Raw genomic sequence first — 12,007 nt, forward strand, 5'->3', positions numbered from 1 at the left:
AGTACACATTGAGGTGTTCCATGAGACTAACAGTGAAAACTGTCGAATGTGTTTTTCAACTCAAAACAGAGTTGAACTCAGCATTTCAGTGCATCTACTCATTCTGCCTATTCTTTTACTGATGTTTAAAAAATGCCACTGCTTCCTTCCTTCATAGGCACCACACACTCTCTTAAGGACATATTCGCCATTTCTCCCACTTGTTTGGCTGGTCCTACTCCAGATCCTCTTTTAGGGAAGTTTTATTATTTAATGTTTTATTCTGTTTTTATTCTGTTGGGAGCCGCCCAGAGTGGTTGGGGAAACCCAGTCAGATGGGCGGGGTATAAATATTATTATTATTATTATTTGCCCAGAAATGAAAGAGTTAAGCACGTTGACCCCACTCCTTCAAGGATTCCGTCTACATCCACTGACTGCACAAACTGAAAAGTATCCATAATAACAGGAACAGATGTCACCTTCATGGGAAAATGTACTTGTCAACTCAGAGAAAGGAAAAATTCAAGGATTTAAAAAGTGTTTTGTGGGAAATGGTTTGTTTTATTAAATATATTTCAGTCAAATAACATGATTGGTTTCCTCTATCAACTCATGAGGCTTTATGGAGTAATATTATAGACTGACTAAATTAATTCCTCCCTTATCTTTATGCTTGGCTAGTTGTTTATTTCTATGATGGTTCCCTGATTGCTTCATTTAAGTGTTTATTAGTGCATTGTGGATTGTATATTTGTGGGAGATGTTGTTGCCTGTTTGTTTGCTCTTCTTTTTGTTGTAACCAAATGTATAGCTAATGTATGTGTTGAGTGAGAAAGACTGCAACCCATGTGCTTGCTGTCTACTGTCCAGGCAGTCATGCTGTCAGGCTGAATCCTGACAAGACAGAAGTACTATTTTGGGGGGACAGGAGGTGGTAGGTGTGGAGGAATCCCTGGTCCTGAATGGGGTAACGGCGCCCCTGAAGGACCAGGTGTGCAGCCTGGGAGTCATTTTGGACTCACAGCTGTCCATGGAGGCGCAGGTTAATTCTGTATCCAGGGCAGCTGTCTACCAGCTCCATCTGGTATGCAGGCTGAGACCCTACCTGCCTGTGGACTGTCTCGCTAGAGTGGTGCATGCTCTAGTTATCTCTCACTTGGATTACTGCAATGCGCTTTATGTGGGGCTACCTTTGAAAGGTGACCCGGAAACTACAACTAATCCAGAATGCGGCAGCTAGACTGGTGACTGGGAGCGGACGCCGAGACCACATTAACACAAGTCTTGAAAGATCTACATTGGGTCCCAGTACGTTTCTGAGCACAATTCAAAGTGTTAGTGCTGACCTTTAAAGCCCTAGACGACCTCGGTCCAGTATACCTGAAGGAGCGTCTCCACCCCAATCATTCTGCCCAGACACTGAGGTCAAGGGCCTTCTGGCAGTTCCCTCCCTGCAAGAGATGAGGTTACAGGGAACCAGGCAGAGGGCCTTCTCAGTAGTGGCACCCCCCCTCTGGAACGCCCTCCCACCAGATGTCAAAGAGAAAAACAACTACCAGACTTTAGAAGACATCTGAAGGTAGCCCTGTTTAGGGAGGCTTTAAAGATTATTGTATTTTAATGTATTGTTGAAAGCCACCCAGAGTGGCTGGGGAAGCCCAGCCAGATGGGTGGGGTATAAATAATAATAAATAAATAAATAATTAGTTTGTGGGCAGTTCTTTATCTATGGACTTGGTTCGAGAGGCATTCAAACAGAGACTCTTTTAAAACAGAGGACCTGTCCTCTGTCAAACAGCTACCCCAGTCTCCTTGTTCCTTTCCTATGCACATATTGCAACAGCATGTGAAAAGTAGGTCCTATTGCTTTTGTTTGGGCTTGAAAATGATTTAGATTTTACACAGGAATTGTGCCTTTTCAAAAACCATGCATGTTTTAAAAACAAGGGTATCCATTCATGCTGAGTGTCACCAATATCTCTCTGTATTATTTAAAAAACTGTTCCATATGAAAACTTCTTTGGGAAGTTATTTCACTCTGTCAACATGCAGCGTGTCTTATGAAACAGGTCTAGGTTCTGAGCTACACTTAAATATGTACAACAGTGACCAAAAAAAAAAAGAAGCATTTTGGGGAAGGGCCCAAGACATAAAATTACTTCTGTGTTTATATGTAACCACCCTTAAAATGTATGCAATTAGAGTTTCTGGAAACATTAAGTGGCTCACCGCTGGCTGACAGACAGGCTTGTAATTGTATTAGAGAAGGGAACAAGCCTATTGCAGAGGTTTGGGAAAGTTGCCAAAGTAGCCTGCAAAGTGATTTCTGGTCCTTGCTCTTTATTGCTTGTGATTATGTGATGTGTTTATCAGAATAATTTGATTTCATTTTCCCACTCTGGGCAATGCTCCAAGCCTCAGAGGTATTAAGTAATTTAAAATTTGCCGTAGTGTCCATAGAAAGGAACCTGAATTGCCAAGAGCAGCTTGCTATGAATTTTTTTTCTCCTAAATAAATAAATAAATAAATAAATAAATGCACTTCGCTGCAAACTCTTATACTGAAAGGTTTGGAGTCTCTGCAGGAAAGTGTTATTGTAACTAAAAACCACCCATTTTTTATCATGTTTATACCTCGTCACTTCTCTGTACTGTATCCTCAAAATAACCCCGTATGATGTATTAGGTTAGGAGATAGGCATTACAACCAGGTTACCTTGTGAGTTTGGCATGGGAAGTGGAATTTGGATTTGACTCTGACTCTTTCCAGTTCCAAGCCATTAAACTGAAAAGGAAAGGTGTTTTTTTTTTTTTTGTCTTATCTGTAAAACCCGAATACAGAGGTGGCAACATGCTGCTATCCCACATTTGTACTGTATCTGGACATCAGCAATGCTTTCCTCTGGACAAGATTATGGCATTATACAAGTCCAAGATGATGACTTGGTTGTTTGTTTTATAGCCTTCACAACAGAATCTTTCACATGATGGTTGCGGTGGGTGGCTAATGCTTCAAGTCAATACATTTCGATGATCCTATCTGGATCTAAAAACCAATGCAGTGGTACCTTGGTACTGAATGGCTTGGCTTCCCGAACAAATTGGCTCCTGAATGCTGCAAACCCGAAAGTAAGTGTTCCAGTTTGTGGACGCTTTTCGGAAGCCAAATGTCCAATGAGTGAGGAGCTGCATGTGTGAATATGTGCACAAGGCTCTTTCACATCTAAGCCATGATACGTCTGAACCAGCTCACTTTCCAAATAAAAGCTGGTGTAACTTAGTGGACAGTGAGCTGGGATTTCTGTGGTGTCGTTTGAATCTTACTTTAGGAACACACCTTCACTGGCAACTGGCTATAGTAATACTGAATAACAACCCAGGGTTTTTGTAAGGTTGGCTGGCATCCATCCATCTCAGGAGACTAAATAGAGGAGTGGGCCTTTGAAGGTGAAGCCAAAGTGCTGGAAGCCACCTACTGTGGCTGTAGAGTCCGATACAGGACAGAAATGATTGTTGCAACTGGTTGCAGAAGAAAGGGTAATGAATACTAACTTAAAAACATGCTCACATACAGGAGTTTACTATAACTTTGAAGTTATAGTAAAAAAAAAAAGTACACTGGTTACACAAGAAGCTACCCTTCCTTAAGCATTTATTCTAGAAATCTGTCTCATCTCTGTCAGCAAATCTGGAATACTTTGCTCTTTTCCTGGAGACAGTTGCTGATTATATCTACAAATGCATAGAATGAGTGCACACCAAGATGTGACAAGTACTATTTGATTATTTAATAGTACTCCTCCATGTTTTTTCTGCTTGAATGCAGCATCTAATTCTGTCTAATCATTCTATAAAGTGAACTCAGTAATGATGCTGTAAACACAGAGCAGAAGACGAGACCACGAGTTCTAAGTTTTTATCTGAAGATGCAACTTTTAAAAATTAAGCTGTTGTATAAGGAGAAACTGAAATTAACCTGCCAGTGAGCTATCCATTTGCTTTAGATCCACATGTTATTCCGTTTTCCATTCTTATTTTTTAAAAAAAGCCATTTAAAACAAGAAATAGCTACATGATCAGCCCTCACAAGAGCAGAAAAACGCAGTACTGTCCTGGTGCTTATACTAGCTTAAGATGGAACCAAAATGACAGGGGAACATCACAAACTGTCATGTTATACCACACTGCAGTGCTGTCCTGCTGCCGCAAATAATTTCTCTCTTAGAAGTTACACAGCTGCCTAATTCTCCAGCTCATCACAAGAAATGGAACCTGCCAACCCTGAGAAACATGTTTTCTAACATGCCAGTTCTTTTTTCCACCAATAAGTACCTCTCCTTCTCCTCAAAAACAGAAACCAAAGCATCTAGGAGGCTCCACTCTGTCACATATTTAGATGTCAAGAGGATCCCAAACATTTACTGGCACTATATCTGAGCTCCAAGTACAAATTCACAGCAACAGAATCGTCACACTGAATAAACTCCAAGTAAGTTATCAAAGTTCAGAGGGGGAAAACCTCTTACCTTTGGTAGCGATTCGAACACACTGAGTTTTGGTCTCCTGTTAAGAAGAAAAATGGGAGAAAAAAATGCAATTAGCACCAGTAGCTTGGTAAATTCAGTGAAAGTTAGTTAGGTCACTGTGCAAACACACTTCTTTTTTGAAACTACTTATGAACTACTTACATATACAATGAATAAGGCATGGCATGCTAAACACTTTTGATAATGAAAGTATACTGCAGAGCTAAGTAAGGGCCTGAAATTCCTTTCATATATATATGTATATAGCTTTTACAGGCTGGGCTTCTAATCTATCAAGATCTCTCGCACACTCAGTGAATTGACTCCAGGTAAGCAGAAAGGCTTCTAGTTTAGGTTCACCCATGGCAACGTTAGTTTTCTTTGCAGTCTTCTCAGCAATGAGAGAATCCTACGCTATTAACGAGCCACTGAAAAGTACAGGAAGGGTAAGAAGGAAGGATGTATCTCTGTATGTCCGTGTCGAGCAGGCGCTTTCACTGTACTGTTGACATTAAGCGGGTATTTTTTGCTATGCTGCCTCATGTCAACAGTACCAGATGCTGAGAATTTCAGGTAGAGAGAGTGCTGTTGGGGTCAGCTCCGACCTTCAGCCTTCCCATCGGTACTTGTTGACCTCCTAGGAGTACAAGATGCTGGACTAGACGAGCCATTGGCCTGATCCAGCAACCTCTTCTGATGTTCTTACAGCTTCAAAAGCCTGTTGAAAACTTCTCTGTTTCAGCAAGCCAATCTAGACACTTGATTGATTGCATTGTTTTCATGCTTTATTGATTTTTATCTCTGTTTTTAATGATGGTAATATGTGTACTTGTTTTTCATTTGGTCTGTGTGTTTTAGTCATATTTGATATGCAGTTGGACTTGTACGCTGCTTGGATACCCCTCCCAAAAGTGGTCTATAAATATAATAACAAACTGTAGCAAAATGTGGGCTAGATGTAGGGGAATGTTGGAGCCTGTGACAAAACTCATCAAGTCTAAGGCATCAAGCTGAAAGTTATGTATTATTTCATTTTCCCACCACATGTGGAAGAAAGTTCCCCTTCCAGCATAGACTGTAAACCATGTTTAAAGCTAGGTCATGTGCCACCAGCATGGGATTTAATAAAACATCTATTTTATAGTGGCACATAATGAATACTTAGATAGGGCCTCTCAGATTTCCTGACAATCTTTTTACCTCCAGCTTCATTTGCAAACTTGATTTCCTAATATCAGAATGCAATTATTCTAAAATTATCCATTTTTATTTTTAAAAAACCTACGTGAGTTTCTCCCATCAGGAAAACCCTCCAGTTCCACAGCTATTCTAGCACACAAATTCGCAAGCTGTGACATTTCCTCATCTTGCTATGATAAACAGCTAATTCTTATAATTATAGACATTAGGCAAGGCTTCATTCTACAGCCTCAAAGGCAAAGTCATTGATAGCTGTGATCTCTTCATTACTAGCTGCAGCTGAAATCCAAATGGCAGGGTAGAAATCACTTGGTTTCTTTGAAAGCAGATTAACCTTCCCGAAGCCTATCAGTCTAGGTGCAATCTCCCCCAAATCCCTCCTCTCCACCTCCTTGTGCCTCAGCCATCTGCTACTGGGGCACTATAACCAGGAGACAGAGATTTCATACAAGACTATACTTAATTCTCAAATTGAAGATTTAAATATCTCTGCCACTGTTCTAAATGCCACTTCCTCCCCTTCCCGTCTCATATTTCAGTTTACAAAAGGAAAATGATTCAGTGGCAGCAGCATGGGGTTTATCAAGTCATGTTGCTTTTCACACCTAGAGCTGCCTGCAGTATTTAACTTCCTGTTGCTTTGTTCTCTATCAATATGCATACTGAAATAGAAGCAGTGCTGTATGGTGTCAAGGTATCAAATGGGGAGGAAATAGCAATGGCGATCTGCAGCCATACCTTTCCTACCAGCACAGTGGTCAAGCAATTTGGAAGCAAACCTGTGTACTGATGCTTTTCACAAACATGTAGCTGCTATGGGAGTTACAGGGGCTTTTAAAAACAAACTTGTTTTTTTCTTATTTGATGTTCGGCATGTGGGGGCACTGCTTTATTAGGCCTGCTGAGCAAGCTGGGTTTTGTTTATCCTGAAGCAATTTAATCTCCTGCACTACCTGGGCACTGAGAACAGTAGGAGGGGCATTATTTTCCTTGGAATGTGGAAACATACACGGTTGAAAATTTATTTTACCGACGCTGCTGCCCCAAAGAAACTTACTAAATTTTCAAACGGTAATAGTTGCTGTGGAGGAAATGGTGTGTGGAATATGAATGGCACAGAGCCATGCCGTTTGAAAATGGAAACCACAGAAAGGGTTTGCAATAACAAACCAAAGAACCCAACAACTTTGGCCTACATCCAGATGCTCTAGGCAGGGTGAGATAGCCCTGCCTCTGGTGGCAGATACAGAGATACCGCTAAAGGGAAGCAAACTGTCTATTTAGGTGATATTGTTCACCCATAATGTGCGGTGCGTCATTTGAATTTTTCACACCAGGAACAAAAACATATTGAGCAACCTCTGGACATGAGTCTAGGTCTATACACAGAAGCTGTTTCACTGGGTGCATTTAGGTTGCTGCTTTAAACTTTGCTGCTCTCTGTTTAGCAGGAGGGAGGGGTGTGTGTGTGTGTGTGTGTGTGTGTGTGATAATTTTATTTTACTGCAGTTAGCTACCTTGGTTTGGAAAGACAGGATCAAAATGTTTTCAAGAAATAAAAGCAAATGTGACTTTCGACTCCTCTCCACCACCCCTCCGACAAGTCTGCATGCTGCTCAACAAACCTCTTTTGATATAAGCTAGGGAAATCGAAATTTGTTTACTGTGCATACCTGGGTGGAGGAATTGCTGTATGAAAGGAACAAGTCAAAAGCTCAGTGCTGCTCATGTGCAAGCTAGTTGTCTGTGTCATGAAGATCTTTCTGGACCAAGGCCTTGGCCTGATAGTCCAAATAACCTCCAGCAACAGATCTGATTCCCCCCCCCCCAGAAGAAAATTCAGGGAGGTGCCTACCTTCTCAACACTGCTCATGGCTTGGAAGTAGATGTTATATCCTTTACGGGGAGCCAACGGTGGGTTCCAGAAGCCTTGGTAAGTTCTGTTATCACCAACCGTGAAAGGAGCTGGTTCAGGAAGGTTACCAGGTGGCAATTCTGCAGCAAAATAATATGGCGAGCCACTGCTCAGAGCATTTTGATATGTGACAGGAATCTGGTAGCAGTCCATTGCACCTGTTTCTCGTTTTGTCCGATGAGGATGCAGCTCTTCAACAACAATCTGATAGGCGCTGTTAAAAGCCAAGAGAAAAACATGACTTATAAGAGGATGCCAGACTGACAGCACACAACACTCTATCACGTAACTATGTGCGCCAAAGAGTACCACACTCAGCTCAGGAGTGCAAGTCGAGAAGAGAAGCAGGTTTAAAAATGGCAGCTTAGGCTTCCCATAACCAAATCATATTCAGCAATAGCCCCCGAGTGGAAGGTGGTCATTTTATTTCTCCTAATTTTAATTTCAGCTCTCTCCTTTATTTTCACAGCAACGTCGCTCCCAGCCTCCCTTCCCCAAAAGATCTAATGGAACAGGAAAGCCTTTCTCATCACTGATGGAGACTTTGAACTATTAAGCAGACCAGGACTGGATCTTACATTAAGCACAGACATTTTTAATAGATTAATCCTTCTGCTTGATAATTCACAGCATTTGAAGTCAGCATTTGCCTTTGAAAGGATATTATAGAAAGCTCGGCTTCAAGGCCCGTTGTGTCAGCCTCCAAGCAATGCCTGAAGCACCAATTTGCTGTTGTCATATTACTAGAGACAGAAGCGTGTCGACAGGCATCTCCACCTTTTGACCTTGCTGTGGCATCTAACTTGGCTCACAGCTATGCAGATCTAAAGTATAAGTGACATCCTGTAATACAAGCACAGATGGACGGAAATCTGTCCACTCCCTCCAAATAGTCTGACTCCTTTCCCTACAGTTGCCACTGACAAAAACGTTACAAATTGGTAGAGCAGATGGCATCTAGCCTATTAAAATAAAATAAAAAAGGATGGGGGGGGAGGGAGGGAAGCTAACCCCCAAAACAAACTTCAGCCTAAACTTGCCAATACCTTCCTTGCAATGACAGCTCTTGGTCATTCCTCATAAAAATCTCATTTTACCAGAGAATGTAATTATAGCTCTTCTTTTCCCTATAGAGGAAAGAGGCAAACAACTGAAACGTTAGACTAATTGATAATCACCACTTGGATGTTCTGTTAGAAAGTGCCATAAAGGACAAAGTTGAATTGAGCTCCCGTTTCAAAAAGAACCACGGCATTTTCAAGTATGGTACGTCAAAACCTCTTCCTCCCCTGACTCCCACAATGAAATAAAATAAAATGGGACCATATGCAAAAAGATGGAGGTCCACATGCAATGTCGTATAGAAATCATTCGAGCTAGTTGGGATTCATGTAGGTTTAAGGGACATTTTTAGTTGCTTCTAATGCTCTGTTGCAGATGCTCACCACTCCAACTCCCATCAAACCTGATGAGCAGCCACGTTGGCTTGGGCTGCTAGGAATCCCAACAACATCCAGAGAGTCACAGGTTCACTACCCCTGCCCCTGGTAAGCTCTGCTAAGGTAGCAAAAAGCAAAGTGAGCGTGACCTCAAGCAACGAGAAGCAGTGGGGACAAACTGGAGTAAAGGGGGGGGGGAGAAAGACGGGGAAGCTTATTACATTAGGGTGATATCCAACCAAGTCATACTCAGAGAAGACCCACTCAAACTAGGCTTAGTTGGAGACAATCCCTAATTTTCTTTTCCATATACTCTCACATGAAAAGGTGTTGAAAAATACATGCTTTATTCATTCCCTCCCTTAAGAATCTAGGCAGTAATGCGTTACAATCTAAGTTTTTGCATAAGCCATTGGCTTTCCCTCTTGGGAACAATGGGCACCTTAATGCTTGCTTCTGCAGACACTGTCACTCCTTTCTCAAGCGCTGCCAGCACAAAACAAATGACAAGACTTTTGCTCTCCAAAATGCCAGGAGATCAGTAAACTTGTCAATTCCAATATCTGGCCACTTTAGAAGAATAAAGCCCGAGGGAAGAGCGGAAGCAGGGTGAAGCGTGCGCATGAAATGTTTCATTTATTTATGATTCAATTTGTGTTTTAACATGAAACCAAGGTTTCATTCAAGGGAGGAGTTACAAACATTCATTATCTTTTAGGGAGGCAACAGAGGGAGTGTTCAAATTTTGCTATTTCAAGGGCACTGAAGCTTAATCCACCAAAAGAAGCAGACGAGGTGGTAAATCTGATGCTGGAGCGTGTCATTTCAGGGGGCAAACAGGAGATTGCCTGCTTTGAGGAGGGTGTACAGCATATACAAGACTAGTATATCAGGGAGAAGGATTTGAAGAACATCTAGGTTTCATCTAGCAGTGAGTTTATTTTAATTGGACGAACAATCTGCTATTTGTGCACACGGCTAAGCAGCATTCAGTCTACAAGTTTAACCAGGTATCTTCCTATGTTGTCCTTGAAAACAGAACCAAGTGAGAGTAATGAGAGCCAGTGGGGTGCACTGCTCATCTTATAGGTTACCTTAGAGTGTAAGGACTAATCTTAGAGTGTAGGACTAAAGCCTGGGAAATCAAATCCCTACCTGGCCATGAAGCTCACTGGAAGATGACCTTGGGCCACCCACAGCCTCTTAGCCTTACCCATCTCACAGGATTGTTGTGAGGATAAAACAGAGAAGGAGAGAGCCATGGTGCGGTGGAATAAAAAAGGTAATGAAACAATTTAAAATATCAGGCAGTTTAGAAATGCTTTTAAATAAATAAAGAAAACAGCAACAGTATAGCTCCACTAGTTTGAAAGGGGGTGGGGAAGCTAACATGGAAGAAGAAGAAGAAGAAGAAGAAGAAGAAGAAGAAGAAGAAGAAGAAGAAGAAGAAGAATTTATACCCTGCCCTCTGGCTGGGTTTCCCCAGCCACTCTGGGTGGCTCCCAACAGAATATTAAAAACATGATAAAACATCAAACGTTAAAAACTTCCCTAAACAGGACTGCCTTCAGATGTCTTCTAAAAGTTGTATAGTGCTTTATCTCCTTGACATGTGATGGGAAGGCGTTCCACAGGGTGGGCACCACTACCAAGAAGGCCCTCTGCCTGGTTCCCTGTAACCTCACTTCTTGCAGTGAGGGAACCACCAGAAGGCCCTCGGCGCTGGACCTCAGTGTCCGGGCTGAACGATGGGGGTGGATACGCTCTTCCATGTATACTGGGCCGAGGCAATTTAGGGCTTTAAAGTAAGGTTACCAGATTATTTTCAATGAATCTGTTGACACTTTTCAACTTCAATGGATTTTGTATGGGGACTGATTTGTAAATCCGGGGACTGTCCCCGGGGACGTCTGGTAACCTTACTTTAAATGTCAGCACCAACACTTCTAAGCACTTGAGTTGTGCTTAGAAATGTACTGGGAGCCAATGTAGGTCTTTCAAGACTGGTGTTATAAGGTCTCGGCAACCACTCCCAGTCACCAGTCTAGCTGCCGCATTCTGGATTAGTTGGTCCTTATAATCATTCATTGGCAATTACTTGCCACCTTTATTTATTAATTTCGGAGACACTGTTCAGTAGAAAGGCTTAAATAGTGCATGCTGTCACTGATAAGCAAATCACCTTTCTTTGCAGCTCACCAATGAATAAATGTTCTTCCTTACTGGCTGAGCTGAGAGCCTCCAGCTTGGTAAAAGTAAGGCTTAATATCTGATTATAAATACTGATTCATCCATTCTCCCTTTGTATTTCATGTCTGCTGTTTGGCTTACAACTTCAGGAGGCCATAAAGAAAACTAGAGATTATGAGATAACGCTTGGCAGGCAAGACACGATTATGTCATGATTAGAGCTGTGACTACCGCCGCATGTTGCATCTTAAGGAATGATTGACGGCACCTGCAAATTTGAATTGGATTACCCAAACATCTGCTTCAAGAGGCATGTGCACAAAGCAGGCAAGGAATACAAGGGAGCATTTATATCAGGAAGGCTGACTCCTAAAACACATAATTAGATGCTGCATATTTAAATTGAGTAAGTTTGTTGAACTGTTTAACATTGGCATTTTCCCGAGAGATTGAGAATAGAAATGGGCTGTCAAAAATGCATCCTGAGATGTTCTGGTTTCAGAACGTCAGCTGGGACTTATCTTGCCACAACTAAGTAACCTGGAGCTAAGCCAGATAATTGTTTTAAAAAGAGCAGAAATTAGTGCCATAGTAAATAGGGAGCAGATACTGCTGCACCATAAAAAGCTCCTCTATGTGAGGAGGTCTCTAGCCCAACAAAGGGCTCTCCTCATATGGAAGAGCTCTGGGGTTTGCTCATATTCAATGGCTTACATTCAATGCTGAAACAGCAGCTTAAATGCAGAATTGTTGAC

General features: G+C 41.9%; 1 protein-coding gene across 1 annotated transcript in view; it reads right to left on the reverse strand.

The window, feature by feature from the left end:
- PTPRK (protein tyrosine phosphatase receptor type K) overlaps nt 1-12,007 on the reverse strand; it is a 332,596-nt gene that overhangs the window by 56,748 nt on the left and 263,841 nt on the right. Inside the window, 2 exon segments of the mRNA XM_033143751.1 lie at nt 4,509-4,545; nt 7,564-7,837. Of these exon segments, the coding sequence (XP_032999642.1) occupies nt 4,509-4,545; nt 7,564-7,837 (311 nt within the window).

This window comes from Lacerta agilis, chromosome 3 (genome assembly GCF_009819535.1).
Source record: "Lacerta agilis isolate rLacAgi1 chromosome 3, rLacAgi1.pri, whole genome shotgun sequence".
Lineage (NCBI taxonomy): Eukaryota > Metazoa > Chordata > Lepidosauria > Squamata > Lacertidae > Lacerta > Lacerta agilis.